Below are 20230 nucleotides of genomic sequence, written 5' to 3'. Positions count from 1 at the left end.
TAGTTTAGAGCGGGGGGGGGGGGGACTCTTCCCATTTCCCAGCTTCCTCTAGGGTTTGCTTTCAGAACAGGAAGCCTTTTCCCACCACTAATAGTGTTATTTTCAGCTTTATCAGTACTTTGTCAGAGACTTTCCTCCAGGTTCAGTAGAGGAAAATCAGTACTTTCAATTTTACCCCTCCCCTCCCCCACCTTATTCACGAATATAATTTGTAGCAATTATATATTCAGATCTTTACATCCATTCACATCCAAATCATTTTTATATTCAATATAATAAGTCTGTACTATTAAATTTTGATAGCTCAATATTAATAATAAATCTTCTAGTCCTCCTCTTGATTTTAGCTCCGTTTGTGAGCTGCAGGACCCCAAGACACCCCAGTGCTCTTCTTGGGGGTTTTGGGGGGAGGTGTGTCACCCTAGCGTCAACAAACCGAGAAACAGAACTCAAATTACTGAGGTTTGCAACCTGAAGGGACAGTATAGAATGACTCAGCAAGGGATTCAGAGGATAGATGCACTCATCTGACAACCTGCCTCAAAAATTAATACACAATTATTTTTCAGAGGTAGGTTTTCAGCCAGTGCCAGATGAGCACAGGCAGTACCTAAACCAATCCATCTCTCAGGAAGAAGTCCTTGAGGCAATGGAGATCTTCACAGACTTGGCAAAGGGTCAGGGCAGCTCATGTCCTGGAGTTGCATAAGTCCGTTCCTCTCCAGGGTTTTTCCCAAGCAAGCAGAGACTGCGCTTGTGTGACGTTCTTCTCTTCTCCACCCTTTTCCTCCCTCTCCTGGTTCTGAGAGACCAGGAAGGAGGGTAGTTTGTGGCTGCAGGAGGGGGAGCCTGATTCGCCTCTGCCTCTTGGCCTCCCCCTTCCCTCCCTCCTGCTTCAGCTTCGGCCTCTGATTCTGGACTGCCCCCTCCACAGACTCTCCCCGCTCACTAAGCCCTGTTACCTTCTCAGCTTCTGACCCACCCCTCTTTTCCTCAGTCTTCTCGCTCTGACCTCCCATCGTTGTCCCACCGCCTCTCCCCAGGCTCTCAGCCTTCTGCCCATGATGGTTCCCCAGCTGGTTCCTCCCATCATTTCAGACAGAAGATGAAAATGAGTCAGGCTTTGGGGGATCAGATTCATTGGCAGCAAAGAAGCAGCTAAAAAAAGGAGAGTTCTTACCCATTAGTTTATTCAATAATCACAACGAGAGACAAAGGAATGTGGTCTCTCTCTAGAAATGGCCTTGCTCAAAGTAAAGTCCCCCCAACTTTGCCTCCCCTATTCTGTGTTGGCCAATCTGAGCCTTCTGCAGCTGAGCTCTCTGTTCTACTATCCTCAATGCCTGTCTTGTCTTGTGAGAAGGGTGTGTGTGTCAGGAATGCTTTCCAAAGACACTGAGTCTGTCAGCTGTCTCTCGCTGGTGCTTCTTCTTCTTCCTCTTCCAATCTTCCCCAGCTTTTCCCTCCGCAGCCTCTGAACTATGCCCTTCTGCAAACAACTGATCCAAATCCATACTGTCCTCCAGAACCAGCCAGGATGACCCAGATGAGGATCAGGAGCAGAAACAACAACATGACGTTTAAGGTATCTTGTTGGAATCAGCCTGTGAAAAAGATCTTCAGTCCAAGAGCTTGTAGTCATGGCAGTTATTATAGGTTCATTTTCATCATTCATGACTTATGCAAAATGAAGAGAGATTTTATTGATGGAGCATTAATCTAAAAACAACTATGTGTGTTTCCTTTCTGCAGTGTTGGGTAGAATCATCATGGAATACTATACAAATCCGATGCCATCTTAAGTCCTTGTTCCCAGGTGCTCCTTTGTATTCAGATCAGGCCTCAGCAGAATAATGTAGCACTTGGGGAGGAAGAGGCAGCCCAGGAGCCCAGCACTGGAGGCCAACATGGAGAAGATCTGCACGGCCACCATGTACTTGCCCTTGGTGCTCAGGTAGGTGGGCACAAAAGACACCCAAACACTGCAGAAGACCAGCATGCTGAAGGTGATCAGCTTGGCTTCGTTGAAGGAGCCAGGCAGCTTCCTGGCTAGGAAAGCCACCGTGAAGCAGATGGCAGCCAGGAAGCCCAGGTAGCCGAGGGCAACATAAAACATGGCCACAGAGCCTTCGTTGCATTGCAAGATGATCTCTTCCGCCTGGGAGTGCATGTCGGGCTCTGGGAATGGGGGAGAAGAGCCCAGCCAGATGGTGCAGATGAGAACTTGCCCCCCAGAACAGGAGATGACAATGGAGTTGGCCAGAGTCTTCCCTAGCCATCTCCTCACCCTGTTCCCTGGCCTTGTGGCCAGGAAGGCCAGCACCACCGTGATGGTCTTGGCCAAGAGAGAAGAAACAGCAACGGAGAAGATGATGCTGAAGGCCGTTTGTCGGAGGAGGCAGGTGGCTATTCTTGGTTGCCCAATGAAGAGGAAGGAGGACAAAGAGGAAAGCAGAAGGGAGGCGAGCAGGATGTAGGAGAGGTCCCGGTTGTTGGCTTTGACTATTGGGGTTTCTTTGTATTTAATGAAGATTCCTAACACAATGCCTGCTGTAGAAGATAAGAAGAGGACAATGGAAGCTAAGGTGATCCCCAGATGTTCTTCATAAGCCAGGAAGGTGATAATCTTGGGGACACATTGATCTCTGTCCTTGTTTGGATGCTGATCTTCTGGGCATTTGGTGCAACGTTCTGCATCTGAGGAAGAGGAAAAGAGTGGCTTCAGCATCCCTTACATCCATCACCACCTGTGCTCCGGAAATAAGAATGTGTAAAGAGGTAAAGAGTGGCAAGAAATTCTTTGTTCCTTTTTTGCAAAGGGCAAGAATGCTTCCTCTCTTGTAATCCTTCTCACCCACCCTCTTGGTTGGACATGGTTCCTTCCGCACATGGATCACAAGCATAGCAGCAGACAGGCTTTCCTTCTGGAACCACCTTTGCAAATCCAGGTTGACATATTTTGCTGCACCTGGAACGAGGCACGGCCTAACCATGAAGATAAGAAGGTGCATGGAGAATCAATAAACATGATAGGGCGGGGGGAGAAGGTGAATTTTGACACTTTGGAAATTACCTAATAGGATCTCTTGTCCCCTGAGCCTGTCCACTTTTTGCATAGAAGCATCTCTTTGTTCGTTTGTTTGCTTGTTCATGCAAGTTTTATATCACACGTTTATATACAATTCAAAATGTTGGTGCTGATCTTTAAAGCCCTAAATGAACTTGGCCCCGGACACTTGAAGGTGTGTCTCCTTCCCCTTTATCCAGCCCTGACCCTGAGGTCCAGCTCCAAGGGCCTTCTGGTGGTTCCCTCCCTGTGAGAAGTCAGGTTACAGGGAACCAGGCAGAGGGCCTTCTCAGTGGTGGCGACTTCCATGTGGAACAACCTCCCATGGGATGTCAAGGAAATAAGTAACTAGCTGACTTTTAGAAGGCAGTCCTATACAGAGAAGTATTAAATATTTGAGGTGTTATTGTACCAATTGGCTGTTCAGGGCTTTAATGTGGTTTTGCCAAACTTTAGGATTCGGATAATGTCCCACATACCAAACCACAAGGTGCACACGCCTGGGTGTAAGACTTAGAGAAAGAGTTAGAGAAAGCCAGCCTCCTTTGATGCTGGGGTGTGTGGAAGGTGTGGGAAGGAGAGAGAGAGAGGAAGGGAGAAGAGAAGAGAGCTGGGTGCTGCTGGCTTTCCTCCCCAGGTGGACTGAGAGGGACCTGGCTGGGAAACATAGTCTGCCTTTTCTCAGGATGCCTGGGTGGAAAGGACACCACTGGTCCACCTTCTAAGGCCATTTGGCAAAAGAGGCTCCAGGAAGAGGATGAGCAGGATCTCCTAGCCTTCTTCCTCGCTAACATCCCCTACCTTGTGGAACTTCTCAGGCCACTCAATGGCTTCTGGGTTGATGGTGAACTTGATGCCAGTAGAGGCCTCTCTCCTTGTACTGCCAATCCTCACCAGAGCACGAGACTCATTGGGAAACATCACCCAATTCATGATATCAAAGTCTGGAGGCAGCTCCCAATTCTCATCCAAACACATTGTGCCCCTGGAAGTATTCAAACACTGGATTCCTTTTAAGAAAGGGTGGAGCTGGAATGACAGGGAAAACAGCAGCATTTCATTGTTCCTCACTTGGAGCAAGGGGCTCTCCAAAATAAGATTAATACTAATAATAAATAAGATCAATACGAAACACAATAAAATCATTTTTTCCCTATTTTTTTATTAGAATTTTTATTGCAAAGTAAATACATCAATACCAAACTATACATAAAGAATAATATAAATAAAAGGAAAAAAGAAAAAAGAAAGAAAAGAAAAAAGAAAAGTAGACAGTAAAAGAATAAAGAAAAGTATATTTCAATACAATAAACACTATTTTACAAAATAATAATAGTAATAGACTTCCATCACTCTTACAACACTTCCTTTCACATTTCATATTTTATTTCATGTTTTATCTGTATTTCAGTATTATTTGCATCTTAATATATAGATATGCATATATATATGTTTCCCCTTTTCCATTCACGAGGTCATTCTAGACACAGCCAAATTTTTACGTTAGAACCTTGTCTTTCTAAATAATCATTCAAGCACTTCCATTCCTTCTTTTCTGGATTCATTGGCTTTAATCTTATTATATCCATCAATTTGGCCAGTTCCAAATATTCACATAATTTACATAACCATTCTAAATGCCGAAGGAAATACCTGCCATGGCTCAAGCCTTCCCTGTTCCCGTTGGGCTCCTTCTCCCACCATCAGCATCCGCCATGGTCTAGATGAAAACGCAGCATTCAAGGCCTGGGCTGCAGCTTGGACATTGATGTAAGTGGCATAGCTGTCTCCAGACAGAGCGCTCTCAATCTCCTCTTGGGGCAAAGACCACCGTTCCACCTTATCTCTGCATCTTATCCGGCCTTTCGGGGATAAAACATGCTTGGAATATGAACAGTGAAATGCTACACTCCAAAAAAGGAAAAAATTATGGAACACTGATTCATCATAACCATGTTTGGTGCTCCTTATCCTGGTCTTAACTGCAAAAGAGAGAGAACCTTGAATGTACTGGATGTACCTAGGAGATAAAGTCAAGCTAATGTTGATGTCCTGGAAAGCAGTTGTGATCCAGACTGTTCCCGGTATTTCCTTCTTCCAATATTCCTCAATACTCATACATATTTCCATTATTAAGAAAATTTCCTTTGTATCAGTTACATAGCAAACAAATACCCCAACTTGTCTCCTGTTGATAACAGCTTCACTTGGGTCCATTAGTTGAAATAAATCCTCTTCTGCCAATATTTTTGACAAGGCAACGCAGATCCCTCTTCTGATCATCAGAGGTGTCATAATGCTCACAAACCTTTCTCCACTGTCATTGTCTGGAGCCAAGAGGCCAACCCACGTCCACCCGAAATGGAGGAGCAACTCCACGATCCCTTGGTACTGACTTTCCTCTTTGGGGAGCATCTGGTAGACGAAAGGGAACTGTGTTTTCTCTTCAAGAACCTGGGCTGTGAAGCCATAACTGAGCTGGTGAGGAAAGGAAAGAGTAATTGTTTTGCTTTCAGGAAGGGAGTAGATATTTAGTAATCTGAAATGATTGATATCTAACCACAGTTGTGCTGGTGGGGCCAATGGGAGCTTTATTCCGAAACAGCTGGTGGTGTCAGGAACTGTTCAGATGAGAAGAAGAGGTGGAGACCCTCAAGAGTCTTCCAGGGAGGGGGCAGAGGAAGACAGCATGGAGCCAGGTTTGTGGTGGTGGGGAAAGGACACAGCCCAGAAGAAGAAAAGAGCTGGGGAATGTTGGAAGGTGAGGAACAAGGGCAAGGTAGCAGATCCACCAGCCCTGAAGAGAGACAGGAGTCAGATGCAGTGGAGACAAGATCGGAGGCAGTTGAGACTAGGTCCCTTGGGAGCCTGCTAGATCTTCCTCCTTCCTCTAAAACCAGGCGTTTCACCCACATCACAGAGCAGAAAACGACCCAGAGGCAGAAGGGGTCCCTTGGCCGCCACCGTAGGCAGCAGGAGGGGTCTGATATGCAGAAAGCAAACTGGGGCAAGGAGGAGTGGGCACAATGGGCAACAGCTCCAGCCTGGAGGGAACATACTTTGTGGTTCTCTGTCTCTTTCGTTTGATACTAAGAAATGAAGGGATAAAGACACTCCCTGCCTGCCTGGTTCCCCTTGCCGGTATTTTGCCTGTCAGCTCCCTCCCTGTCAGGTGGAGGCCAAGTAGGAAAAGGCTCAGTACCTTCAAAAAAGAGTATGGATTCCATTCCATTTATTTCATTTCTGTGCTGCTTTTCATTCACAAAAACCACAAAGCGGCTCATGAACAGCAAAAACGTAATAGAACATCACAAATGCAACATAATTCATATAGAATAATTTACAAATCCTCAGTAAAACAATTACTTTTTATAAGACACTCTTAACAAAACAACAGTACAATTTCAACAAAAGTAACTGAACTAAGTGATTTCAGTCACAAAGTGATTTCATTCTCTTTATTCAGCTCATAGTGGTGAGGAGGAATGAATGAAAGTCCCCTCAAAGTATCTGCTTTATATACATTATTTACACAATGGGCTGCACATGATTGGCTAATTCCGGAATTCTACTGTAAGCCAATCAGGTTGTGGATTCACTTCAATCTGGAGCATGATTGGGTGGTTCCTGCCAACCAATCACACTGCTGCATTGTTCTAGGACCAATCAGACTGCTGCATTCTGATCCTATTGTTCTAGGACCAATCAGACTGCTGCCTTTTGGATCCTATTGTTCTAGGACCAATCAGACTGCTGCAGTTTGGATCCTATTCGACACAGTACATAACAGTAACATTATAAGATCAACAAAATACCACAGTATGTATAATCTATGGAACAATATTAACACCCTCAACAAACCAGCAACCAGAAATGAACTGAGCACTCTTGAATTCATGCACCCAGTCTCCCCACTGCATGACTCATGATCTTTATCTCGATTCAGTTTACTAAAAGACACATGCAGATCATGTCCATGGCAGCAGCTCAGGGCTGGAAGGTGGGGCAAGGCAGGTGGGAGAAGCCTTGGCCTGATGGCCAGCACATAGCTCAGGGTTTTCCCCCTTAACTCCCCCCAGGAGAAAGTAGAGTTTCCTTCTGTGTCCCTCCATGCCCTCTGTCCCATTCATACATGTGGGATTTTGTAGATGCCTGACATGGTGGAAATCTCCTTTGAGATGTCAGAATCACTCCTTCCAAGAACAGCCAGAAGGGGATTCTCTTCTCCGCAGTGATAATTGGGAATGTTTCTTCCGCTGCCTGCAAGCAGCTCTAGCATGGCATCTGAAGTCATCCTGGCATCAAAATAGTTCTCATAGAGGTTGTAGCCAAGGGTGGTGTTGGGTAAGAGCCTGAGATCCTGGTTGATCTCCTGGATGGTGAACAGGAAGGAGAAGATGTGCCAGTAGAACACAAATGTGTCGCTGCAATGAATGGACCAATTTAAAAGACTCAAACCCTCTTCACAGGTGAATGATAACAAAATATTATCCACAAAGATTAGTCTCTATTAAATTATCTTATTGCATTTGTATCCAACCCTTTCCTGACTATTATACAATAAAGATTTGGAGATTTGTTCCCCAATCCAGGAGTGTAGAGGTACTCCAGAGAATAAAACAGAGTAAGAAAATGAATCTCCCTCACCCCAAATTTCTGAAATACTGGGAAGTTGCTGCAAATGTTTTGCCTGTGCTTTTGCCTCAGGGGTTTGGCTCCTTCAAAGGGGGGCTGTACACTTTCCCCAGCTCTTATTCAGAAGGAAAAATGGGGTTCAAGTAGGCGGGGTGTTTTGTCCAGGGTGACCAGTGACTTAGGCACAATATGAGTCCAGGATCTCAAAACTTCTTTACTTAGAAATGAGGATGAGAGAATGAGAGACAAGAAGAAGGAGAAGTAGGAGGAGAAGTAGGAGGAGAAGGAGGAGGAGGAGGAGGAGGAGGAGGAGGAGAAGAAGAAGAAGAAGAAGAAGAAGAAGAAGAAGAAGAAGAAGAAGAATTGCTCATGTTTAAGAGCTCTGACTCCATAGCATGGGAGTCTCCTGGCTTTTATTGTTTTATTTCTTCATTTTGTAGAAAGCATATCTTTCCCTCTCTTCAGCCAACAAACGTCACCCAGAGGATCTTAACATTTCATTCTCAAAACTGCTCTATTCCTTAAAAGCAATTCTGACTAGGCAGTTTATAAATTGTACAAATAGAATAGTGATTAATCAAAACTTGGCACCTTGGAAACTGCCTGAGTTTCATGCCAGCCTCACCTCCTTCCTGCAGGTGGGAAAATTCAGGGGATCCCTTTGATCCCTGACCAGATTCTCTTGCATTCTTGTGTCACCAACCTGCAAGATGCAAGGCAATAGGAGAGGCTTTGGGGGGAATCTTTTACTGGACCCCATCTCCCATCAGCCCCAGTGGGGCGGCAATTGGGTTGTTGTTTTTATTTTTCTCAGGTATTTTGTGGTTTTATATCTTGATTTTATTCTGTGAACTGCCCTGAGACCCCCGGGTATAGGGATATCTATAAATTCTAACAACAACTACTATCAAGGCCAAGGGTCGGTCAGGCAAGAGGGGGTTGTAATCCAGCGATCTCTGGAGGACCCCAGACTCCCCAGCCGTGAGATAGGGGCTCTCTCCTTCAGAGAGAGGGACCAGGGGCAGTTAAAGACTTTGACATTCCTATGTAAAGAATTACTTACATTAAATGGTTGGTGAAGGGTGTCTGGGAGAAGACATAGGGATCATATTCTAAAAAATCTTTTGGAGATACGATTCCACCAATGAGAAAGTCTCCAGGCCGGAAGTAATTGCGTGCATCAGTTTGATCTCTGATCAGATTCAAGGGGCATTTTGCCTTCTGCTTCACACAAACTCCTTGGGAGCAAATTAGCAGCAGGAGCAGCAGGGATCTCATCCTGGCTCTGCCTCCTTCAGGTCTGCTACGTGTGGCTCCTCTTCCTTCCTGACCCAGCCAAGCAGGAGAATCACAAGACTCTTGCAAGACCAAAGCTGCAGTGACTTTCCTGGGGTGGGGGCTCAGCTCTGGCTTCCCTCTCCCACCCAGCCCTTCACCTGCTCCAAAACTTGACTCACTCTGTCTCCAACACTTTTTCTTTTCCAGTCCAGGTACAATTAATAATGTCATGCTGTTGGTGCTTCAGATGCAATCTCTGGAAATATCTCTTGAGCTTTGAGGAGAAGAAATCACTATGATTTTGATAATTATAAGTGGAAGAAATCTCACCTAGATAACTTTCTGGCATCTTGAATGCCTCAAGCAGCAGCTGCAGAGTTGGAGGAAAACATGTTTGCAATTCTGCTCTAACATTTGGCACTAATCAATGGGGGGGCAGAGTTTGGCCTGTTGCAGGAACCCCCCCAACCATTCAGTTGCACAAGCACGACACACACACACACACACACACACACACACACACACACACACCACACACGCACACCACTTCCTTTAATAAACTTTATTTGGAAAGCCTTCCATAAATAAGGAAGCACTTGAATCGTAAGTCTATCCCCACGGAAGCCCGTTTGCTATTTTCAATACAGGTAGACCAGTTCCCTATGCAAATAAACTGCTGCGCTCCAGCCAATGAATGTAACTGAATAGCGCCCCTTCTGGCGACCAAGCAGGTACTGCAGGGCCGACATCTACCTCTCAGTAACTATTGACAGCTGCCAATACAATGTATCTGGGTTTAACTGATCATGACTTGTCCTATCCGAATGTATCCAAGTGTTTCCTCTTGGAGTGAAAGTGTTTTTACCTCTGTAGTGTTTCTGTTATAAATTCAAAGAAATTCAGCTGTACATCGGATCTGCACCGTTCCACTTTTGTTCTGCACCTTGGAAGAAGGACTATCAAAGGGGGAGGCTTGACATAGGGCAGCCATAAGCCCCCAAGCGTACCAACGCGTCCGCAGCGAGCCCACCCCAGCGGGCGTGCCCACACTGATGGTGCCAGAAAGTGGACCATTTCAATTACAAAGAACTTGCATTGGAAGTGGGTTCAGTACGGACCAAAACAAAGGACAGTGACCAACCCTTCCCTCTGGGAGCAGGAAACTGTGAACTCCTCTTTGTCCTCTGGAATGTGCTCATGGGGACGGGGAAAGAAGGAACCGGACAGGTGACAGGACACTCAGGTTACCACATCAACCCCTCCTCTTTGTGATGTATCAATGATGTAGTCATGATGTAGTTATGATGTAGTGTTAGGGGTGTAGCATGGAGGATTAGTAACTAATAAAAGTTGGGGTCTTCTTTTGTTTGGCGCTTCCATCTTGCTTTGTCTTGCAGTGAGTTGGAGTCCTGTCACGACAGTCTTAATAAAGACGAAGCCTATTGGCTGCTGTTTTGCTCCAATTTTCCTGGTTGGTGTCCTTGCTTTTTGTCCAAGGGAGCCCTTGGATTCCTCCCTTAACAGTTTGGTGACTGTGCTCAGGGACTCTTGGTTCTCCTATGAAGACGAGGGGGGAGATAGAGGGGATCGGGCGCCACTGGGCAACCTTAGCCCAGAGATCCTTTTTCTCTCCCTGCCTTCCTTTTGTGGGAGGTAATCAACTGTCACCAAAGGCTCAGCCAGGAGGAGCAAAGGCAAGGTCAAGCCGGCCAACTAAGGATCCCGGGATCCACGAGGGGTGTTCCTAGGACGTGAGTATGGTTTGAAATTAGTGCACTGGGAGGGGGGTGGAAGGATAACATCTCCACGACAACCAAAGCTTTCCTTTTCCCCCCACTCCCCAACCTGATCCCTTGGAGTACGGCCAGAGAAGGTCATGGGAAACCTTTTTCTCTGTCTCCTTGACCCGATCCATCAGAGTTTGCCCAGAAAGGGTCGCAGAAAACTCACCACTTTCCTTAATGATACCCTTCAACCCGATCCTTCGGAGTACGGCCAGAGAAGGTCAAAGGGACTTTACCTATGCCTATACTCTTCTTTTCTCCTTAAATCAAATTAAGCCGCACCTCTGCCACGCCGACCCTTGTTGGGATGACTCGTGTACGTAAGAACGCAAGGTTGTTTGTTCCTTTCCAAACTTTTTTTCTCTGGTCCCAATCTGGCACTGTGATGTGCAAGTGTCCAGTCGGGAATCCCGAACCTAGCATTTGAGTTCAGGAAGGAGGTTGTTGTGGACGGTAGAGCAGGAGGTTCAAGGAAGAAGACTGGGCCCCGCACTAGGATTAGTTTTATGAGCAGCTCTGAGTGAATTCTGGATCTGTGGTTTTTCCAGGTTAAGAGACCTGTGGTTTGCAGGCCAGTTGCCTGTGGTTTTAATTGTAGGCAGGGATTGCCTGGTTTTAGATTTCTGCTAGCCTTCTCTGGTTCAATCCATCGGAGTTTGCCCAGAAAGGGCCACGAGGGGCACCTGAGTGTTAGATTGAATACTGATAGGACATTCTTTTCTCTCCCCCCCCTCTTTGGCCCTCACTTGTATTTGTTTGTCTATCTCCTTGTATAGTTTGTTATTGAGCAACCCCACCTCGGTATAAAAGGAAAATTGGAGCTCAACCTTCCAAGCACCATAGCTGGACTCCTCCTGGCAACAAGGCTTCCATGAAGCCTTTTTGCCCCAGAGAGGATTCTGATACGGCTCTCCAGTTTGTTATCTCCAACTGGAAAAGTTTATAGGGGTGAAAGGGTCTTTCCAAGTCCAAATTGAGAGACCTTTGTGATCTTTTCATGGGTGGCTTTTATCCATCACCTAGAGGCAGGGTCTCAATGGCCACCTCAAGGCTCTTTTAACGTTACAAAGATGCAAGCACTTAGATCCTACTTAGCTGACGAAAAACCCCGACAGCTTTACTACCTAAATGCCTTCGTGGAAGCCCACGAACTCTTTAAATGTAAGCAAGCACAGATCGCTTTACAGATGGCTGTACTGGGGACCGCCAGACCCCCTCCTTATGATGAAATCAGGATGCAAGAGGAACAGTTAGATAGGTCCCTCATCCCCTTTTACTACCCTGAACCAATGGGACCCCTGCCATCTGGACCAGGAGCCAGAGCCGGGGCAGGAGCCATAGAAAGTCCGGGGAATCCTGCCCCCGAGCTCTTCCAAAACCTACAAATCCCAGCTCAAACAACCTTCTCCAGAATGCGCCAGGAGGGGGGCGGGCAAGCTAATCCTGACACGAATGCTCTGCCTGTGGGGACTTCTTCAGATGAGGAAGGTGAAGAACCACTCTCTAGGAGAACTTGCCACAGAAATAACTTAGTCAATGGAGAAGTAGAGGCCGTGCTCCCCCTCAGAGCACTACCCATCCCCCCGGCAAGAGCAGGAGACCCACCTCACATTGTTTTCACCCACCAGCCTTTCCTCACCTCCGATTTAATGAACTGGTCGGATAAAATGCCCTCCCTTTGAGATGACCCCGATAAATGCCACTGACAAGGAGCCACTATCTTTTCCACTCATAATCCGATGTGGGCTGACATGCACATGTTATTAGGAGCCCTTTTTAATGAAGCTGAGAAGAGGGAGATACTGGTAAAGGCAGGGGAAGCTTTGAGCAGACCTGACTATCAAGCAGACAGACCCACTGATATGCCCACTTTGACAGCCCAAAACCTCCTGAACAACCCTGCCTGGGATTATAACACAACTGGGGGTATATGGGGTTTGAAGATATTTAAGAAAGCTATCCTGGATGGCTTGCAAGCTGCAGGACAGTGAACAGTGAACTGGACTAAAGTCCAAGCCATCCTACAAGGACCCGATGAGCACCCTTCCGATTATTATACCTGATTGGTGTCCGCAATCAGAACCTGGGGTGGGATCGACCCTGAAAGTCCACAACATGAGGTTATTGTTAAGGGATTCTTTAAAGACCAAGCCACAGCCGACATACGGAAGGCATTAAACACACACCTCAGCTACAACGGGAAAACAATAAATGAGATCCTCACTATTGCCAAGTCAGTTTTTAATTCAAGAGATGAACAAAAAAGGAAGGACCAGAGGGGAGAATCCCCACAAGTACTAGCCTACGCAACAGGGGTTCCCCCTCCTAGGGAAAGGCAGAAGGGAAGAGGACATGAACAGCCAGCCAGACGTATCTGTTTCCATTGCAATGAGGAAGGACACATCAGAAGGAACGGCCCATTATTAACCGGACACCAAGAATCCAGGCCCAGGAGATCAGACTATAAGAGAGGCAAGGACACCGAGGCCGGAATACAGGGAACCGGCTAACCCCAGGCTCAGGGAACTCCCCCTGATTATGGGTCCTCCCAAAGGGTGCTTCCTCCTCCTTTACCGCAACCTAAGAATCTCCCCAATAACACCAATCCTTTCAACCATCCAAACTGCCCTGCCAACCCTTCCACGAAATGGTAATGGAGGAATACAATGACTATTGACAAGCAGAAGCAGATCCCGCCTCTTTTCCTTTCCTTTGTCCTATTCTACAACTATCACCCTCAGATCCTACAATCTTACGACTGTCTGCTAGACACGGGGGCCACCTGTTCTACTCTCACAAATAGTCACTTGACCCCAGGAGAAGAAACCAGGACTGTGATGGAACTGGACGGGATTCCTAGAGTTTGCCCCCTTTCTAAGGCTGCCAAAGTGTCAGTTGGACCTTTGTCCATTAAGCACACTTTTTTTTATTAACTTCTAGCCCCGCCAAACTAAATGCCACCATCCAATGTGGAGGAGGGGATTTACCTGTATATGCCCAATGAATCTATCTTCAACTTCCAGGGAATCTTACAAGAGACGAATAATAAAGATCTGGATCTTCCCCCTGAGCTCTTAAATGGGGTGTTCCCCTCGGCTATGGGGAACTGAATCCACATTGGTTGGACTCCTGAAGTCCGCCACCCCAGTAAAGGTGAACTACAGGAAAGACCTGCCTTTTCCCTGTACCAAACAATACCCATTACTAAAGGAGGCAATAGAAGGACATACTCCGATGATAGAGGAATTCTTAAAAATGGGAGTTCTAGTTCCCTGCGCTTCCCCTTGTAACACCCCCTTGCTCCCCGTCCACAAACCCCACACGAACCCTGTAAAATGGCGCTTGGTTCAGGACTTGAGACTTGTGAACTCCTTTGTCATTCCCTGCCACGCTGTGGTGGCATATCCTCATCACCTCCTGAGCTCAATTCCAGAGGGAACTGTAGTTTACTCCGTTATTGACTTGTGTTCCACTTTCTTCAACATCCCAGTGGATGTAGAAAGCCAATTCCTCTTTGCCTTCATCTGGCAAGCTGGACAATTAACATGGATGTGGCTGCCCCAGGGCAGGAATCTCCAGCAATCTTCTCCACTATACTATATCAGGATCTGCTAGACGTCACCCTCCCAAAAGGGTCCGCCCTCCTTTTGTACGTTGATGACATCTTACAATGTGGGCGGGACTTAGAATCTTGTAAACTGGACACCATAGCTCTTCTCACGGCATGAGCACATAAAGGACACACGGTATCCCCAAAGAAAAGGGAACTAAAATACCTTGGTCACATCCTAGGAAAAGAAACCCGTGCCTTAACAACAGACAGGATAGAGTCCATAACAAAACTACCCCTCCCAAGACAAAAAGGCAACTTAGAGGCTTCATTGGAATGAGTGGCTTCTGCCGCGCCTGGACCCCCCGATATGGAGAATTCACCCATCCCCTCACTGCCATGACTCATGACGATGCCCCAGAACAACTTGAGAGGTCTGCAGAGGCACTTGAATCCTTTGAATCCATCAAACAGGAGTTAAGGTCCTCCCCTGCCCTCGGGCTCCCTGATTATCGGTTGCCCTTCTCCTTGTTCATACATGAAAATAAAGGAGTGGCCTCAGGTGTCCTCACACAGCCATTCCAAGGAAGGAACAGACCAGTTGCCTATTACAGCCTCCAGTTAGATACCACTGCAATGGGGAATGTGGGAATGTGCCTCAGAGCGGCAGCAGCAGCTGCACTACTTTTAGAGAAGGCACAAGAAACTGTATTAGGACACGACCTGACCATAAACGTTCCCCATGCTGTGGCCACCCTCCTTAACCTATGGGGTGCCAATGTTTCACCATACAGAGACTAAATAGGTATGAAGCCATCCTCCTGAGCCCCTCAGACGTAATGATCAAAAGGGTAAATTCCCTTTACCCAGCGACTCTCCCCCCTCTGCCTGCCGATGGGCCGCCACACCACAATTGCTCCCAAGTAGTTCACCATGCTGAAAAACCACGAGAGGATCTGGACTACCTTCCCTTGGAAGATCCGGACCTCATCATAGATACAGATGGGAGCTCCAAGGTAGTGGGAGAGGAGCGCAAAAGTGGTTATGCAGTAGTAACTGATACTGACATTCTTGAAGCACACCCCATCCATGCCAGATATAGTGCACAGGCAGCAGAACTAATTGCCCTTATCAGAGCCTGGGAAATGGGGGCGGGACAAAGAATTATGATCTACATGGACTCGAGATATTGTTTCGGACAGGTGCATGCCACAGGTCAAATTTGACTCCGGAAGGGTTTCTTAACAGCTGCAGGCACAAACATTGTCCATGCAACTTTAGTCAAGCGCCTGGTGAACTCCACACACCTTCCCAATGCCAAGGTGCTCGTGAACTGTAAAGCACACACAAAGGGAAAGGATCTGATCCCAGTCAGAAACCGATGCGCTGATCAGGCAGCACAGGAAGCGGCTTTATGGCCCCTACCACCGGACAATGGATTCCAGGGAGCACAATTACCTTCTGATGTTGATTTCGAACTAATGTATAAAACAGCGACTCCAGAAGAACTAGAGGGATGGAGGGAACAGGGGGCTGTTTTAAAAGGCGGCATTTGGTACCTCCCCGACAAAAGACTCTTGATGCCGAGACTCTGTGTGCCAAAGCATCTAAGAATATTACACCAATGTACTCGTTGGGGAAGGGACAAGCTTGTGGATAGTATGAAACGCTGCTGGTATGCGCCAGGAATAGCCCTTGCTGCAAAGTTTAAGATTGCCATACCTGTCATGCCTTCAACCCAAAGCACACTGCCAGAACCCCACCAGGAGCTAGACCATGGGCTTTTGTTCCATTTGAAAGTCTGCAAGTGGACTTCAGGTTGTGGCAAAAGCCTTGTTACATGAAATCATACCACCTTTCGGGGTCCCAAGGCACATAGACAGCGACAGAGGATCCCATTTTACATTGCATGTGGTCCAACAAATAGCCAAAGCATTGGGAATTTAATGGAAGTGCATACCCCGTACCACCCACCGTCCTCCAGCCAGGTTGAAAGAATGAACCAGCAGCTCAAGTCACAATTAGGGGAACTTTGTAAAACCGTCGGATTGAAGTGCGTCAATGCTCTCCCCTTGGTACTAAGAGGATGCCCCAGGGGAAACCTGAACCTTTCTCCGTATGAGCTACTCTTTGGGAGACCGTCCCCTGTGTACAACACCCAATTTCCCCCTTCTGAACTAGAGGTGGGAGAATCAGAACTAACTCAATTTGTAATCCAGCTCCAGAAGCAATTGATTACTCTCCACAGGTATGCAGCTGGGAGTCAAAATATACCCCTGGATGAGAGGCGACTGGATATTGACAAAGACCTACCACAAGGTGCCGTTGGAACCCACCTGGGAGGGACCCTATCAGGTATTACGGACTACCCCCACTTCTCTTAAGGTAGCGGAAAGGTTGGCTTGGTTTCACCGCACACGCTGCAAAGCTGCCCTTCCACCCACTGACGCCACAGACCAGGACGACATCCCTACGATCTACGCCACCCCACCCCAACCCAGGGACGACCTCCCACAGACCGGACCAGTTTGGGGCACAGATCGAGCCCAACAGACTGGACCAGTTCAGCAGACCGGACCAGCTCCACCTACAACAACGACCCACCGGACATCCGAAATACTTCCCATCGCAGACGATCAAGGGAGACCCCCAATTTGCCTCCTACTACGCAAAAACAACGCCGCTTTGACAGCTCCTGTTTGACAGCTTGTGTTTGACTCGCCGCTCTGACAACCTGCCACTTTTGACAGCTTACATTTCCCGCCTCATCCTACCGCCCCTACTATCCCCCATGATTTCCATCAGTACCAGTCCGCTTTTCCTCTTATCTTTTCTCCTCACACCCTGCATTTTCACTACCTTTCTTCCCTACTCCAAGACTGCCATACCCACAAACCCCCCAACACCACTGGTGTCCGGGACTACAAGTTGAACAACAACACCTGGAAGAAGAAGTATCTGAAGAAGTGTGCATGCACACGAAAGCTCACACCTAGAACTAACTTAGTTGGTCTTTAAGGTGCTACTGGAGGGAATTTTTTTATTTTGTTTTGACTATGGCAGACCAACACGGCTACCTATCTGTAACTGGAACAACACCTGGATTTTGGAATTGTGGACATGGTGAAGAAGGGGTCATTAGACCGCTTGGGTGACTTTGACTCTTGCTCGCCAGAAACCCATGTTCTCCTCTGCTACTTGGTCTTACCAACCTTGACAACCCACCAGACCCGGGAACTATTCATCTGCTCACCAATTTATACCCTCCTAGAGAAATTCATCCTAACCCACAATAACGCTTGGAATTGAGCTCGATGCTTGAATGGCTCCTATACACTTTTTTCTGACGGTGAAGTCTTCCAACCAATTAACTGGACATTACTGGACAATGGGGGAGGAGAGTCTGTTTATACAGACCGGAATCACCCAACCGACCGCCTGATCCATGGATTTTATTGCCAGTGTGTCGACTCCACACCCCGACCCACTACCCACCTAGGGGTCTGTCTACAGAGATTCTGCTGTGCATGGGACATTGGTCTGGCCTCTACATGGGAGGGCAAGGCCTACCTGGAAGGCTGGTACCACTCCACTACTGGCCCCGCACCCACAGAGTGGGACACTACTGGCCCACAAAGGTGTGGGGGACTGGCTGCAAACCTCACCTATCTATACCGCCAAGACCCCTTGCATTCCGTAGGCACGGCACCCCGACAAAGGGGGGCACTGTTGGTGTCAAATATACCTACCAATGAAGACCTCCTCTCCACTTGGCACTCCAATTCCTACGTAAAACTCGTCTCAAAAATTGCCAAGCAAGTGACCTTGGACAACTGCTGGATCTGTGCAAATGCCACAGCTCATGTCCAAAGTGGCATTCCCTTCCTTGGAGTGCCCCTCACTTTACAACAACACCTTTTCGCCAACGTGGATTTTTGGAATTTAACTGCAGTGAACTTGACCCATCAATACATCTACTTGACTGGACCTACCAATGGGGACCTGTGCCGGAAATTCAGTGGCGAGGACAGGATGATCGGAGATAGTACCTGGAAGTACACCGTTGACATTACTTTGTCCAGTATAATAACTCCCTTCCCTGTCAACGTGTTTTGGGGAAGGTGAGTCTCTGTTGCACATGCAGCCAACATGCTCCTCTTGCCAGGAACAACAAGCCTGTGAGCAGCCAGCCTGGGAGGGGCTCTGGGAAGCAGGGATGGAGAGGGGAGGGGGGGGGAGAAGAAGATCTTGCTGCAGGTTGATGACAGTGAAGACCTTTAGCGTTGTATTTTTAAATGATGTGTAACTGGGTGTTTATACTTAGTGAACCTCTTGGAACCTCTCATTTTGTCATTCAATGGTGTATAAATTTTAAAATAATTCAAAATGATATCTGGTTATTTTCACCACAGGAAGTGTACGTTTAGGTGGTTAGAGCTTATCTGCTATCAGGATTTGGGGAATCGTATCCCTCCTCCAGTGGCAGTAAATCGTCAGATCAAATGAAAGCAGCGTTCTTACCAGTTGGTTCCTTTAATAATCACAGCCAGAGATAAAGGAATGCCCATCTCTCTGGAAATGGTGCTGCCCCCAGTCCAGGCTCACCCCCTCCGTCCCCATTGATATACGTCACTCCTCCGTCCCGTAATCTGAGCTTGCTGCCTCTGAGCTCTCTGTTCTATCACTCTCAAACCCTTCTAGTCTTAGGCGGGGGGGGGGGGTGTGTGTGTCAAGCATGCTGTCCAAGGGCACTGAATCTGCCAGCTCTATCTCTCCTGGTGTTTCCTCTTCTAGCTGTTCCTCACCCAGCTTCTCCCAGCCTTTCCCCTCTGGACTATGCCCCTCTGCAAACCACTCTTCTAATTCAGTACTGTCCTCCTGCCCTTGAGAAGGTTCAGGAAAAGTGGGGGCTCCCCCCAGTCCTCCTCAGTCCAGCCCCTGACATCTGCCTTCCAGTGTGTTTCCTTGGGCTGCCACATAAACTTCTGCAGTTGGCCTCTCCTTGTCCACTGCTCATTAATGGTTCCTTGTCATCCTGGAAAGAGGGACAAGTGGTGTCAGGGTGCAGGGAATCCGATCCCTCCCACAAAGGCAGCCAAGAAGCAGGTAAACAAGAGGAGTAATTTATTCCATAGTTCACAGAGAGACACGGAAGAATGCAGTCTCCCTAAGATAGTGGCGTTGTGTGCAATTAGCGTAGCTTTTGGATTGGAGCCTGGCACACTTCCTTGCGCCACTCTGCTCTCCGTCCTCCGTCAGCTACTTGTAGCAGAGTTTCCGCAGCGTAGAAACTGTCGCTGTGCATGTGTGTACCGAATCAAACACACTCAGACGTTAGTGCGTATTTCTTTCAGTCTCTAATCGTGTAGAAAAACAACTCATATATCACCCGGCGAGAGAGCGCTCATTTTGCTGCTTCACCGTCAGAAGCACGGAAACAGACAGAATACACAGAGAAAACACTCCCCTCTGTGAAACCTTAGCCACGCCTCAGGAATGTGAGACGTCACTCAGAACTTCTTAACCCTGTAAGTTCTGAATCCCTTCACACCCCCTCTCGTCTCATATCCTGAGGGGACCTGTGAACATACATTTACAGACCTCTGAGAGATCAATCCCCTTTCCATTGCCTTTCGCCCCTCCCTGGCGTCCTTGTCAGGCAACAGTTGAACCTCCTCACAACTCCCAGGTTCACACTGTGCGAAACCAACCCACGTACTGGTGACCTGAAACCTCTCAGGTGGAATTCCCTTCATGGTGCGAGTGGACCGTCTGAGCACAAACTCAGGTGCTCCTTCTGACTCACTGTGGTCAGCAAGTGTGTCCTCTCCATCAGAATCCTCCCCCTCTGACTTAGCGCGTCTTTGGGCCTTCTGTACTTTGCTAACAGGAGACGAAGGCTCACTCTTGGGCTCT

At 47.6% G+C, this 20230-nt stretch overlaps 1 protein-coding gene across 1 annotated transcript; it reads right to left on the bottom strand.

Moving 5' to 3' along the window:
• Positions 1 to 558: 558 nt before the first annotated feature.
• Positions 559 to 19026, bottom strand: LOC310837143 (vomeronasal type-2 receptor 26-like). Its single transcript, XM_083757290.1, has 6 exons — positions 18836 to 19026; positions 7200 to 7491; positions 4721 to 5545; positions 3869 to 4096; positions 2859 to 2985; positions 559 to 2697 (listed from the first exon to the last, which is right to left on the bottom strand). The coding sequence occupies exons 1-6, from the start codon at positions 18880 to 18882 to the stop codon at positions 1799 to 1801; spliced, it is 2418 nt and encodes an 805-aa protein (XP_083613416.1). The 5' UTR covers positions 18883 to 19026; the 3' UTR covers positions 559 to 1798.
• Between the last annotated feature and the right edge of the window lie 1204 nt (positions 19027 to 20230).

The sequence above is a fragment of the Podarcis gaigeae genome (genome assembly GCF_964106915.1).
Source record: "Podarcis gaigeae genome assembly, contig: HAP1_SCAFFOLD_134, whole genome shotgun sequence".
NCBI classification, from domain to species: Eukaryota; Metazoa; Chordata; class Lepidosauria; order Squamata; family Lacertidae; genus Podarcis; species Podarcis gaigeae.
The sequence above is the reverse complement of the archived record's forward strand: the minus strand, read 5'-3'. Positions and strand labels throughout refer to the sequence as shown.